A 15,280-nucleotide genomic window follows, 5' to 3' on the forward strand; every position below is an offset into this window, starting at 1 on the left:
AGTAAGGCCTGAAAGACTTAGTGGCACTTGAAGGCTGGAATAGTAAACATGTTGCATTACATTAATAGGAGCAGATAAGTCTGTGAATTAGGTTGTGAATGCATACATTAAATAGATCAATTTCAAGATAGTATAAAGTAGTAGAGATCGCAAACCACGGGAAATTAAAAGAGTAAAATAGCATAGGTGCATATAAAGCAAAAATATTTCTCTCTTCTTTCACTGAGGTTTTTGTGCGTGTGATTTAGGTGTGGACAAACGAGATGGTTTGTACTCTAGATTAGCTAGACTCATGCTGCTGAGGACGTTTCAGTAACTTGGTATTCTTTATCTGATTAAATATAATCTTACCAGTTAATTCCCAGCTTTGTTTCTGATTTAAAGAAACATTGTTTGGCTTGGAGGAATCACTCATCCTGGAACCTGAAATACTTAAATTTAACTAGAAGGGAATCTGAAATTCTGAGGAAAAAAAGAGTTTAGTTACTGAGGAATAGATTTGGAAAAGGAGAATTATATGTTGTGAGGGTTTTGTGATTTGTCAGAATTCAGATCTAAAAGCATGAGGTTCTTTTAAAGATTTAAGTCTACAAGATTCAGCTTGAGGGACTTCAATGTGATACGGCAGTTGGAATGAGACAGCATGTGCTAATTAAAATTATCATTTGGGATGTTTCTCACTTGTGTTTTGATGTAGAATACTGCACTGTGAAAGCTCAGAGATAATTACCAAGCCAAAAAATAAGTTACTGGGAAAAATCTTATAGAATTAGAAACAATTAGGGAAGAATGCCATGTTTGAATGGTTACATAGCAAGAAAGCTGTTAATGTAAGCATCTAGGAACAAAATATTTGAGTGTCACAAATGTACCTCTGGCATTTTACCAGCATCTATTCTCTGTGTATCGATATGTGCTGCTAGAATACCTCGATACAGTGTCTCAGTACTGGAAAATACATAAATTTCTGAAACCTGAGCCTGGAAATAGACTTGCATGCTTTTTTTCTTTGTAGCTGGACCATCACATCAAACTGTCCCCCACCTACTCTAACAGATTCTCTGCATTTACTTTCAGTCTTCTGAAAAGAGGAAACTGTTTTCTGTTGATCAGAAATTTAAGTTTGTCTGTAAGAAATTGGATGCCTGTGTTTCACAACTTTCCTCTGACGTTCACACGCCATAACTGCTTTGCTCAAATCTGAAGTCACATTTTCCCTACTCACCTTGCTACTAGTTTTTAAGCAGAGTAAGCAGTTTTGTCTGTTGGTGTGAACATCTGTCTGCGCCTTTGCCACCACAATTAAGAGTCTAGTTAACTCTTCAGATCAGCTGAAATACAGTTTTACAGTTTGTGGGGTGCTTATTTGGTTTCCAGTGTATGCCAGCTGAAATGGTAGATCAGAGATGGTATTCATGATCAAAATCTAATTAACTGTATAAATGTTAAAACTTTCCAGACTTATAGCATGTAATAATTTCATATGATTACTTTTGAGGGTTTATTGACTTCTGTGATCAAAGTGGTTTCCCCTTACTAAATTACCAAAGTCTCTTATTCTAAATACACTTGGAGATCAAGGTAAATTATGAGAACCTAAAATCTTAGAAGTTCTGACTCTAGAACTATGCTGCCTCCAACGGGGTTCTTTCACAGGGCAAAGAGTGACTTTACAGCACCATTGTGGCTACACAATGTTTTCCTGCTTCTGACAGTCATGTCAGGTTGTAAATGAGAGGAAGCAAAGGGAGTATTTTGAATTGCATGTTCTGTAATAGCCTAATCTTTTTATTATTGTAGTAGTAATTAACTGTGTAAATTGTTAAATTTTATTGAAAAATGTCACGTTAAAACTGGTGCAATGCAAAAGAGCTGTAATGCATAGAATTCCTTACCCGTTGCAAGTATTTAAAATGTAGGTTACTGCTCCTGCACAAGGAGTGCCGGCAGAGGGAGCATCCCGGGCTGCCGGCTCAGCCCCGCACCATGAGTGAGGTGCGGGTACCGGCAGCGGGGGGAGCACGGCACAGGCTGTTCTGGTGATGGGATTTGTTTCTCAGATGAAATTAATTACGTTAAGTGGGCATGGCAAAATGTGTAGGTCAAGGACCATGCTTTCCAGAAACTCAAGAAAGCATTGTTAATAGGAAAGTTCACATTTAAAGCCCTATTTAAATATATATAGAACGGTGTTCTAATAACTATAAGCTGCTGCAGTTTAAAATTATCATTCTTGGACTTACAAGCTGTACATGAACTCATATCTTCTGTGATACTAGTACAGGTGAGTGCAGGCATATGATTTGGTAAAATATTTTTTAAATTTTCAATTTTAGGGCAGCAGCAATGACTCTAAGAACAGTGTTGTTATCACTGCAAGCATTGTTGGCAGCTGCAGAACCAGATGATCCACAAGATGCAGTAGTGGCAAACCAGGTAAGATAATCAGTTGACCATAATTTTGTGACATTTCTATAAACCTTTGCTGACTCAGGTTAGGTCCCAAACCTTATGGGAGATAAAGATTTCAAACAATTTATTGGAAAATAACCATATAGTAAGTATGAATCGCTATTGCTACAGTGTTTTGTGCTCTTTACTCTTTGGACTGCAGAGTAAGTAGTGGTTACTTTACAGTGTCAGGAGTTTTATTTTGTTAGTTTTGTCCCTTATTTATATCACCTTGTGAGAAATGTCAGGAGATAACAGTATAGTAAAGCGAATGCCAGGATAACTTGCCTTTTAAAATCTAACGCTTCTAGTATAACAAAAGCAATACTGTGTTGGTTTAAAAGGAGTTTTTAACTTGATGGTGTTCATTGGATTTGACTTGGTACGTAGCTCCTCTTCTAGAGTAATATGAATATTGTTGAGCACTGTATTTTTTAATGTCAAAATTTTATGAATATAGTGACTTGGGGTAACTTGGGATAATGTTTTAATCACTGGTTGGATTGGTACCAGTAAAATTCCATAATCAATTAGATTTGTTACTTTTCAGTCAGTAGCGATAACTTGTAATACCAATAAATAAAATGTCAGTTGGATCTTATGCCATACCAGGACTGACATGATTCTGTTTAAGGTGTAGATGAAAGACAGAAACTCATTCCATAGCTTCATAGTCTGACAGTGCTCAACAGAGTCCCAAGTATGTGTGTGATTTCCTTTTCACTGTGGGGAGAGAGAGGCAGCCTGGCTTCCCCACTCACTGGCAGTAAGGGTGTATTTCAGGAACTGAGGAACAAAGCAAGGTGATGCTGGGAGAACCTTCTGTCTCACCTGTGTCTTCTGTAAGTCAGGACCCTTCAGGATAGGGTGACAAAGTGTGCACTCCTTCCATGTAAAATAAGCAGTTTTTCAAATCTGTCAGGATTTGAAGGAAAACATGGTGATCAGAGGTAGCCCACTGCACTGCTGGGTGTTGTTTGCTAGCACTGTGCTCAGTAGTAAGTACAGAAGGCTTACTTGTGTGGTTCTGCAGTAAGGCTGCTCTCATCAAATGTCCCTGAATAGTTCTGTCAGACTGAATTACTCTGCCCAGGGAGAAGTGTTGCCAAGGCCAGCAAGGCCACCATGCATGTCCCTGTGCTGGCTTTTCTTGCCAGATGTGTGCCCTTGCTGTCACGCTCCATCTTCATTAAACAAAACCACTTTTTCCTTTTTTACAAAGAACAAAAATAGTGTTTCCTGTTCTGGCCCTGATGGTAGACTTTTGTGCGGGAATCATAGCTGTCTTGTAGATGCACTTGAGCTGGAAAAAGTATTTTCATAGGCAAAAACCTTCATGAAACTTTGTAGATTCCAAAGAGCAATTTTCCTGCCCCTCAGCTGCTTGTGGGGATGTGTCAAGTGGGACTCTGGCATGGCTGATGTGGGGAGAATTCAGTTTATCCTCTTCCTGCAAATACCAGCATGAAAACTACATTGGGATTTGGCCTTGAGTTAGAGGCATGTGTATGTAAGTAGAAAGTGATTATAATGGTTTTGAGAGGTGTGGTGGTAAACTCCCACTTCCTTCATGTGTTTTATTTGGTGTCGGGGTCTCTTACTTTGAGGTTGATTGCTTTTTCTAAAACAAAAATTCACAAGGAATTAATTATCCTCTACACTCGTTAATTTACTAAACTATGTGTTGTCCAGGTAAATGGCAGTGTCCTGCAAGCTCTTGAGCTGAATCCCAGGAAGAACTACTTGAGTAACAGCAGCATTTTCAGACACCAGCTGCCTGGTGTCAAAACTACCTCAACTAGCTGCTGGTTTTTTTCAGTACAGCAACATTAACTGCCTCAGATTCCTGATACAGAGACATCAGGAAAAGTTGCCGTTAGGCTTTTCTCAATTCAGTGAGAAGCTAGATTATTTATAGATACCTAAGTAAAGGAATTCTATTAATAGCACACTGAAAGCTAGTTCTGAATAAAATGCAGTTATGACTAATCCTTTGCACTTCAGCTAGTTGCTTTCTAGGTTTGGCAGTGTTCTCAAAAATATTTTTTTAAAAAATTAATTGGGGGAAGATCCCTTAAGAACAGAAAAATATAGTACTTCAGGCTGCTACTGATGCCAAACTTAATCCTTCCTCTTTTCTAGTCATTTCAACAAAAGAAATTTATTACTGACTACTGTATTTATAATAGCGAGTTATTTCCAACAACAGATTGCCTCCCATGTTTGTTTTAATGCCATTAATAACCAGATAGTAAATATACAAATTACATCATGTGGATCAGAACTAGAGGGAGGTGTGCAAGGCACACAAAGTGGTGTAGTTGGTGTGGTTTTGTAGGAGAGGCAAAATGAAATGCACAGCATTTGACCATGCTTTATAGATTTAAAGACTTTTTCATATATGAATGAAATACTTAATTATTATAGTCAGCCATGTTTCTGTCCTTAAAATGCAGATATCTAAGTACTTGAAGAATATACTTTGTATTATCTTGTCTTATTATTTAGTGCTAAAATTTATTAAATATCTAAAGGTGGGGCTGAAGTGCTGATTTAAAGGAAGAGTTTTTTTAAGACAAAAAACTGGATATTACATACCAAAGGTTGCTAAAATGGGAAAGTCGTTTAACTTTTCTGAGTACAGTTTATGACAGATGACCCACTTTCTTAGCTTTTGAGTTCTTGGCACATGGAGAAAGTTCTCTGCGATATAGTCCATTCAGTTGTTTGTTAGGAAACTTGTTAGTCGCAAGATTGGTGCAAAATAACATACTTACACACTGGCATGGGTTTTTTTCTGGTAAATAATAGCTTGCCTGAAGAGTTGTAGCTCCCTGTTTTTGCTCACCTGTTTTTCAGCCTTTCTTTTGTCACCTGTGTGATCAGTATCCTTATTCTCGAGAAGAAGCCTGGTAGTAGAATGTTAGTCCTGACTAAAAACTGCAGACCTACTTTCAGTGCATAAAGTCAGGTATATTTTTAAGTGATTAGAGAAATGCATTAGAGTAGTATGCAGTACCTGTGTTCTGGAGATTGTTAACACAGGGATAATTTGTGCTCTGCCACACTGAATATAAACTTTCAGTAGCTGTGCGAAATATAGATCCTTTCCTTTTGATCACTGCAACTGAGAGCAGTACCTAATTGTACACATGAAATACCCACAGTGCATCATTTAACCTGAAGGCAAACTCATTATATCAAATGCTTGGATAGGTTTACTCTTTGTGTAATCCTCACCTCTAAATTTATTTGGAAAATAGCAACATGATCAGTACGAAACACTGTTGAAGATACTGCAGGAAGAATGATGGATTGCAGTCTTCCATATTATTTTGCTGTTTGGTTGGATTGCTGAGTTGATTTAACTTTTCCTTTCTCCTCCTCTCTTTTGTGTAGTACAAACAAAACCCAGAAATGTTTAAACAGACAGCTCGACTTTGGGCACATGTGTATGCTGGAGCACCAGTTTCTAGTCCAGAATACACCAAAAAAATAGAAAACCTTTGTGCTATGGGCTTTGATAGGGTAAGTATATATAACTTCAATATTTTTCAGTAGGGGCAGGGCAAGTATAAATGCAGAGATAATCAGTATACTAAAGTAGATTTGCTACTTCCGTGACCTTTTGTAGGTCTAATCATTCTGGTTTGCTACTTATTTTTAAGAATTGGAGTAAAATACTACGTTACTGATGAATCTTGTGAGCTATCTCTGCCTTTTTGAAAAAAATTTTCTATAAATTATTCGTTGGAATTTAATAAATGGTAAACTAACATGTTCTGATTAATCTGTGAACTTTTCATTCCACTTCTCAGAGCTGCAGGCTCACACACTGAAAATATTATTGCTTTTGTTTTCTCATTGCAGAATGCAGTAATAGTGGCCTTGTCTTCAAAATCATGGGATGTAGAGACTGCAACAGAATTACTCCTGAGTAACTGAGCCATATAGAGAGAGCTGCTTCTGTAGTCCAGCTTGCCCCTTCTGGAGGAGCATCACCATCTGTTATCCTAGGATTCTATATAGATTCTCTTTCAAAACTGGCACTCTTGCCTGATGATGCTATCTAGGCACTATTGGAGACTGAAAAAAGCGCTCTGTAAATAAAGCTAATTAAACGTCTGTGTAAATTTAAAAAGGGGAAATACTTTAATTTTTTTTTCTTACTAAATATTGTAAAAATTCTTTGAGCTCAGCTAAGATAATGGGGAAAAACATGCCTACTTTAGTGTTTAGCAGTGTGACGAAGACTAGCAGGAACTTGCTTCAGGATTTTGATTTAGTAATTCAGAAAGCAACATTTTTGAGTGTTAGTCATCAAAATTGTTGGTGCCACTCATCACAGTTATCTCTTACTGTTTTTAACATGGATCCTATGTGCCTGTGGATTGACCTATATTTGCATGCTTGTACTTAATAGACATATTAGGTAGGGTTGCTGAAGAGAGCACCATGGAAATACTCGTTTGCTTTTGTAACTTTTTTCCTGACAGACTTTCAAGACTTACCCAAAGTTCCAAATGGTGAGCTATTCAGAACCATTTTCTTTCTAGCTTATTAATTGGGAAACCTGATTCTCCTCTCCCTTACATCATACTGTTGATTATGTTTCATCATCTATAGGTATTATGTGTGCCATTACAGTAGTCTAGGCTCCCCTTTAAAAATATATATTTTGAATTATCAGTAATGATTTTCATCCATCGTGTTTCTACACAATCATGTAAGGAGTATGCCTTGATACAGCACAGAAAGATGGAGCTGGTTTCATTTCCTTTTTTTTGGTCTTAAATAGCTGTAAAGTGTTCTTCAGTACATTCTGGATAATATGATTTCATGGTGTATGAAGGGGGACAAAGCTGATTCTCCAGCATACTGAGAATGAAAAAAAAATTTTTTGAGTACTTGATATGATGCAATCAGCTGTTTTTTGCAGCAGTTTTCTAGCTTTATTTTGGGCTTCAATTTAAGGATTGCTTACCAGGTACTTTAAAATTCATCCTTGCTCGCATTTTTCTCTGGTTAACACATGGAGGCTGTGGTGGTGTTTTTACTGTACATACTTCAAATGCTCATAGAAGTAGAAGTGTGTTCTCAATTTAGCTTTCTTTTGGATTGATGTTTCTGATAAACGAGAACTGAAATCTTACCTTGGCTTGTACATACAGTCAGTCTTTTTATTTGTATTAAAATGACATTTCATCCTGAGTGCAAAAGCTTGAAAATTATTAGTTTTGCAACTTCAAACACTAGTACATCTATTTAAAGAGAGCTGTAATGTCTTTGTGAATATGATGCTAACTTTTGAGAATATATCTGACAAGGAAGTTCAGAGAAATCCTGAGACTAGAGAATAGGGATTGTGGATAATGGAGTACTGTATAAGTCATCTTTTCTATGACTGTTTTGTTTTGCTGTTTTTTTTTTTCTCCTAAACTGTGGACTAATGGGGTGGGGAAATATATGCCCGTTTGGGGGTTTTTCTAGAGCTATGAAGTTCAAGTTGAAATAGTTTCACACTTCATAGTCTGTTTATAACTCATACTAGAGGAAATCAGGAACATTATGGTATCTGTTAAATACCTGGAGCATAGCGGTAGGGGAACAGAACCAGAAAACAGAGCTGTAGAGACCTGGCTAGTTTAGGGATGTTCCCTGTACTACTCTATCTGATGTGTCCAGACTTAAAATAGGGCACAGACAGTAAATACTTTGAACTCATATCAGTGCAATACTAAATACATTTGCTTAGTCTTTATACTTACTGCTTTTTAAGGTGTAGTCAGTGACCAGTTTTCTTGAGTTAGTGTAAATCATTTGCAATGATGCCAAAGGAAATGCGTTGTTTTGACTTTCCTTGTATTTATTTATTTTTTTTAAACAAAAAGCTGCTACTGTCCAGCTGGTTTGCTAGGTGGAAACCAGGGACAGTAGGAAACTGGCAAAATGCCACTTGTGTTAATCTCAAGTTGCTGTCTTTCTGTTATACAGGCTAAGAACTTCTTGATTACATCAACACCTTTTTTTTTACCCTGGTGGTAAATATGAATCGCTTACTACTTTCCTTTGTTCTTCGCTGCTATTTATCAAAAGAAAGAACTTGGAAATCATTGTCGGGGACATAAAAATTCTCAGTTATGGGCTTCTGAACTTGTCTTTTGATTAAGACTAGTCTCCTAACAACAGCAGGTTTTTCCAACAGTACGTAAAGGAATAAATGAAGCTGGGAAAAGGGGGAGAGGGAGAAAAGGGGAAATGGTTCTTAGGTGAGCATGGTCACCTCTGAAAGAATGCCCTGTTAAGTTTTACTTATCTCATGGAGTTACCTCATTTTCTTCTCTACTGCAAAATACTTTTGTCTTTCCCTTCCCCCTTATGTATAAATGTTGGATTGTGGGTTTTGCCCTCCATCCATGTGCTCGGTAGCTTAATGCTAGCTCAGGTGCTGGCAAGAAGCTTCTCAAGAAGTGAGCTGGGAAAGAAACGTGATCCAGCATTAAGGAGACACTTGTGGTCTGAAGTCCCTCTGAATTTTGACATGTGACTCCTTTATAAGGAATGTTTTTGTATTCTCGGTAATTATCAGAGTTGAATATAGGGATAATGCTGTACAAGGTTAGTTTAACTGCAGCTGGGGCTGAGCCCTAGGAATTTTGCTTTTAGTGTTCAGTTTATCATTGTGAGTTTGTACATACAAGTGGTAGTTCTGTTTTCTGTATCACTGAACGTCACTATATTCAGGGCCCTGTGCATCCACAGGACGTGGAGTTGCCGTGCAGTCCTCTCCAGCTGTGGAACTGGGCTGCACATTTACCACTTCCTTAAAACAAGAACACAAAACATGGGTACAGTTGCTGTCTCAGTACAGATAAACCCTCTGTTGTCTTCCTCTGTTGTGCCAGAAGATGGCCTGAAACAGTCATTTTGAAGTCTAAATGGCCCCATTTTTGTAAACAAGATACTGGTAATGACGCTTATGGATTGCCAGAGCATCCATTGGATTTCACTGCTGAACATTTTAACATGCATCCAACAAAATGGTTTATCCTATCTCATCCAGTTCCTCCAAGAACATAGTAAAGCTCTGTTCAGAGGTAGAGAAATGCCCTTTCCTGTTGCCAAAAGCTCTGTTTTCCCATGAGTACCAAAAGCCCTGACTGTATCCCACCCCCTTGCCAAATTCACAGCTTCCTCCCGTTGCTTCTGTGAACAAGCTGTGTTCTCAGCGTGACAAACCGTTGCATTTTGAAGACAAAAAACTTAGATACATACCCTTCTGGAAAGATGTGTCAGTGCTATTTATTCTGCATACTCCAAACTTTTTTTTTTTTTTAAGCTTACCACAGAGTACATGGGGCCTTGACTATAATTGGTTTGGTAGTATTTATCCAAGTAATTAGGTACTACTGGCTTACAAACGTGTCTTAGGGTTTTTTTGAATTATCACTGTATTCAACTGTTTTCCATGTAAATTAGTACTGGAACACTGACATAAGGAAAATAGGATTTTTTTTGTTTTGTCTGAAAGGAGGAATTAAAGAGCCAGAAAGAATCTTACTTTGTAACACCAAATCTGCATTAGATGGTGTGGGTAACAGAAACATTTAAACTATGCAAATTTAAGCTTAACAGCTGTGACTCAGACTAGGCACTTCAGAGTATATGGATTGCTTATGTCATTGGGGAAGGGAGAAGGGGAGTGGGGGGAAATCAAAACACATGCTCAAGCAAGACTTCTTGTTTACTGCATTGGTCATGCACTGTGATGAGTAAGTGTTCCATTTTTAGTGCAAGGGGAAACCTAACTGTGCATGTCCTGTTTCCTTCCGAAACACCAACAAAAGCTGGCTTGGACTTGGAGGCTTGCCCAAAGGGGGAAATGTTAAATAATTTAGCAGAAAAAGTTGGTTTTACTTAGTGTCTGCTGATGAGCAGAGGCAACAGGAAGATGAGGTGTCCTCTCCTGCTCTGGTTTGTTGATGGAGTTGATGAGTGTGGCCACTGACTTGTCATCAGGTGTTTAGTTTTGTATGGTTTTGATGAGCAGTTGGCTCAACAAGAGAGAGCAAAAGCGCATTTCATCATCATCTGTTGCATCACAGAACTAAAGCATGGAAGTCAAGATGCTTGTTGGGTGCCTAAGGCCTCTTCTGGGAAGACCATATAGACATTTTCACAGGTACCATCCTCATTTTCCAGGCACAGCTTTCTCCTAGGGCTAGGCAAAGCAGCAGTTGCTTCCCTCTTGCTAGTTTTCTGATCTGTTCCAAACCTATCTGTGAATGATGTAGCTTGCTCTTCCCACTTGTGGTGTTAGTGTCATCAGCTGACTCATCATCAGACTCACAAGACCAACTGCCATCAACGCATTTGGCTTCTGGCTTGGTTATTTCAGCTGCAGTGCTCTGTTGGCAGCAACTTGACTTCAGATTTCTTCTCACTGGACAAACTCTTGCGAATCATTTGCCCTGTACTGTGCTGTGATGTTCCTTCTCTGCTGTTACCTGCTTTGTAGGCATTAAAATAACTACAGGATCACTCATGGTGCTGAGCCCTTCATCGATAATGTAAGTTCAGGTCCATGACTTGACAGACGAGGAAATGTACTGTGAAAATGCTGTACTTGTCTGGTTTGCAATTTGCGGCAACTGCTGGTGCTCTGTGCAGTGTCAGAAGGAGGCTGCTATCATAGGAATGCTGATGTCAACTGCTGAAGAACCCTGCTTTTCTTACCTTTTCCATCCTAAATTCTGACTTTTCTAGTAAATATATATTTACCAATAAATACTGCAGGAGGTTGCTTCCTAAGCATCAGACTTCCTGTAGAAGAGGAGGGGGGCGGGGGGCTGGAATGCAGCATCAGTGTTTTTTGTCTTGAAAATAAAAACTACACAAACACTTTTGTACACAAATAATTTTTAAAATAAACACACATTTTAAAAGATGTTGATTTTCACTGGGAATGCTTAACAATAAATGCATGTTTCCCTGAAAACAGTTTTCATTTTATTTCTGGCAATTTAGATTGTTCTGAGATTACAGGGTCTACTGCCTCCATGTCAGTAACAAGAGAGAAAGGGATGATCATTTTCATGGTGCATCTTAATAGTTTTTTAAGAAGAAAATTGTGTAAATATAAGTTGTGTAATGGAAGGGTGTGTTATTTCAGCGAGGACTGCCTCTTGTGATGGTTTGGGAAATACAGGTACAGCTGCAACACCTTGTGTATCCCTTCAAAGGCTGCATCTGAAGGAACAAAGCCAATAACTCACAGAGGAAAAACAACTCTTTGGATTTTTCCAGCACCACTCATGTTCATGTCATCTGTGTGCATTTTAAACTATGTACCTCATATAAACTGCAGTTGGTTCTTGCACTGGGAGGTGACAGCCTGTTGGGTAATAACAGTGCCCTGGTGTTCAGCTGTAGAAGAATCTAGTAGAGATCACAGCTGTGGATTTGCTACCAGCACAAACTATTCATTTTGGCATTTGTCAACATTTGTTAAATGGAGTAAAGCGGTTTGGAGACAGTGGCTGTGCAGCTGAAGCAACGAGCAGTGAGTTTGTTGTGGAGCTGGTTGTGATTCGGTTTCAGATCTTTGTCCCATCTTCAGGTGTGTGTTTGTCCCTGGGCAGGTTTTGCAGGTTTCTGGGCAGGCTCTAACAGCTGGGATAGTGCTGCACAGTTTTATGGTGTAAGATGATGTTTGGGTTTTTTGTTTAATTTACTGTCATCGGGAGCTGTGTCGTATTTGGTACCTCATTTTTTAAGAGGGGTGAGGGAGAGGGAGCACTCCCCAGTCCCCCTCTCCTGTGGGTGGGGGCTTCTCTTAGCCTGACATCAATTCAGAGAAATGAAAAAAAAAATGAAATCGATATTTCCTAATTCCTGTAGTTAGACACTGACATGAGTAACAGAGCTGCTTTATACTGAAATACTTGTGAAGTTGTCCAACAGCCTTGTCATTTCTTCCAGCCCCCCAAAACTGGAAGCGAGTTCACAGCTGAAATGGACTGATGGTGCTTGCTAGCTTGACTCGTCCTGTACTTACTTTTCTGTTTCAGTGGCTGTAATACTGACACATTTGGCTCTCAGGCGGGTAACTGATACCTCCAATACAGCAAATCCAGGATTTTAAATTGTTTTTAAGGTCAAGTCTGGATCTGGAGCACCCGTGTCTGGTATAATGTCAAATAAATTACATTGCTTCACTTAGTGGCTGCTTTGTGTTGAAATACATGAAGTCTTTAGGTGGGTTTGTGACAACCTCATATAAAATAAAGGGTAATCGATGGTGAGGCAAATAAGAGTGTGGTGGTGCTGGGGGGGAAAGGTGGGAGAGAAGCTGTTCTATGCTGATGTTACCTGAGCCACCAGACCCTTTAGCAACCCAAGTCCTCCATGTACAGCTGCCTTCGCTTGCAAGTGTGGTGCAGGGCACCTACAGCGGCTGGGAAAAGGGACAGTGCTTTGCTTTCCCTGCCCTGGTCTTTTCCCTTCCTCCATCTTTGCCAAATCCTCTTCTCACAGCTGGCAGTTTAAGAGTGTGATAGACAGTGAGTAGTCAAAGCTCCTGCTGATCCTAAGAGGTTTGGGAAGTTCCCTGCAGCTCAGCCATGTTACTGTTTCAGGGCAAAACTGGCTGTCCCCATTTTTAAACATCTACCTGCTGCCTGGGTGCAGAGGTGGGTAGGAGGGTGGCTTTCTTAAAGCAGAAACATTTTACTGGTTACAGCCCAAAAAGATAAAAGCCAGTTGTGCTCCAGTATGGATTTTGGTTCAAAACCAGGCCTGGAACTGGCTGGTCCCATTTCACACTGCAGTCAGCCATAACAAAGAGCGAGCACTGGAAATGATGTAATGGCCAAAACTTTGTTTCCCTCAGCATAAGGCTGAAGAGCAAACACCAGACACAAAGCAGGTCCCAGGTGTTACTGGCTGTGCTGGCCATCACATTTTCACCTTGCTGTGAAAAACTATGGTGTGTGAAGTGATTTATCTGTGTAGAAAGTGGTTTAAAATGCTGTCAGTTCTAATAGAATGAAAACACCTGCTATTTATGGCTTTTACTGTTAAAGAGGAAACAAGAAATTAATCCTGTATATGAACTTCCTACAGGTGAACAACCTGCTGGGATGGGGGCAAGAGGGACAGATGTTCTCCCTCTTTTGCTTGGCATACATGTTGCCCTCTGTAACTTATTCCACGTTGAAGTCCTTCAGTGGTCTGAACCACATCAAAAATGCTAGGGTAAACTGTCTCCAGGCCAAACTTGTCAGGAAAGAGAACTGTTCAGCAGCAGACGTATGAACAAAGTAGTTACCAAAAGTTACTATACTGAGGCAGAGGGGGAAAATAGAAAAGCACAAACCAACCCCAAAAGGTTCTTAAAAACAGACGGAAAGAGTTGTTCTTTGTATTGTTCAAGTGCCATTCTTTTCACCTGAGAATGGTTCTCATCTGTGAGGAGCCATCAGGGGGAAGAGCAGAGTCCTGCACCTGAGGAGGAACAATCTCAGGCACCAGTACAGGCTGGGGCAACTGGAAAGCAACTCTGCAGAGATGAACCTGGGGATTCAGGGTCTGGACCAAGTTGAACATGAGCCACTAACCTCTACTTTTGAAAAAGGCAGCAAACTGTCCTGGGCTGCATTAAGCCAAGTGTCACCAGCAGGCTGAAGGAGGCACATGGAGTGGGAGTGCCAGGTCCTGCTCCGATGGGCTGGGCTGGAGGCAGCTGGCTGTCCACACAAGCAACTGTGGACTAAGGGGGTCTGTGTCTGTTCAATGTTGCTGCAAAAGAAGCAAAGAGACACAAAAGGGCCACATCCTGTAGATGTGAAATGACAAAGCCCTCTCAATAGCAAAAAGGTTAAAAAAACCCCTCACCAATAAAAACCCAAACACCAACAAAAAACTAACCCACATTTTGTCTTAAAGTTACGATGTTTTGGAAAGAAACAACTCATTGATGCAGAATCAAATTACATTCTGGTATCATCTTGGCCAACTGCTTTGGGCAACATCCAAAACCATCCTCAAGAAACAATTCATGTAAGGAAATGCTTAGAGCAGGAACCCTGCCCTGCTCCCCTGGCAAAGACTTAAGAGTATCCTTGGCATGTCGTGCAGTTCCCATGTGGCAGGGGGAAGGGGCTTGGGCACTTGGGTAAGTGGTCTTTTGGAGGAGGAACCCATTACCATTTCAAGGCAATGAAGAGTGACCAAATAAAAAATAGATTTGAGCTCCTGAGATCTGCACAAGACGGCAAGTCGGTCTTAAAAAATTTAATAGGAAGGCCCCTACACCTGTGCTTGTAGCTCTGGGGGTGGAAGTGCCCTCACAAATAGCCAAACAGTATCTAATACCTGATGGTTATGTGGGAAAGCATTGTGCTGGTCAGACACAACATGCTTGGAAAAACTGTGTAGGAGATGCAGTGGTGCCACAGCACTGGTGGTGTCCATCCCCTTTCCACAGGCACAAAAAAAGCCTCAGGGAGCAGCAGTTTACAGACAGCCTGGGGGGAGGATGAGTCAAGGGGGTGGATGCAGCAACTGGCATTTTAGCTGTGACCAGGTCATGTACAGGGGACATGATCTCAGGTTGGTATTAAGTGGTTGGGAGTAAGTTTGGCCTGGAAATACTCCGATACTCTAAAATCTCACCAGGAAAATGGCTTTGAAACTGGGAAAGCCACAGAGATGACCGTGTCTGCCTCATGGTCAACACAACAGGACTGTAAAAGCCACTGTGAGCTTCTGTGTACAGCGTATGAGGGTTTGGTGATTCACACACCATGGAAACCAGAAAGGGTTGAAA

At 40.1% G+C, this 15,280-nt stretch overlaps 1 protein-coding gene across 2 annotated transcripts in view; it reads left to right on the top strand.

The window, feature by feature from the left end:
- UBE2K (ubiquitin conjugating enzyme E2 K) overlaps window positions 1-12,312 on the top strand; it is a 46,110-nt gene extending 33,798 nt beyond the window's left edge. For both annotated transcript variants that reach the window (XM_032685857.1, XM_032685856.1), the window contains 3 exons: window positions 2,337-2,436; window positions 5,851-5,979; window positions 6,322-12,312. In XM_032685857.1, the coding sequence (XP_032541748.1) occupies window positions 2,347-2,436; window positions 5,851-5,979; window positions 6,322-6,396 (294 nt within the window). In that variant the 5' untranslated portion in view covers window positions 2,337-2,346 and the 3' untranslated portion in view covers window positions 6,397-12,312. The remainder of the gene's footprint in view (window positions 1-2,336; window positions 2,437-5,850; window positions 5,980-6,321) is intronic.
- The last annotated feature ends 2,968 nt before the right edge of the window (window positions 12,313-15,280 follow it).

Source organism: Chiroxiphia lanceolata, chromosome 4 (genome assembly GCF_009829145.1).
Source record: "Chiroxiphia lanceolata isolate bChiLan1 chromosome 4, bChiLan1.pri, whole genome shotgun sequence".
Lineage (NCBI taxonomy): Eukaryota > Metazoa > Chordata > Aves > Passeriformes > Pipridae > Chiroxiphia > Chiroxiphia lanceolata.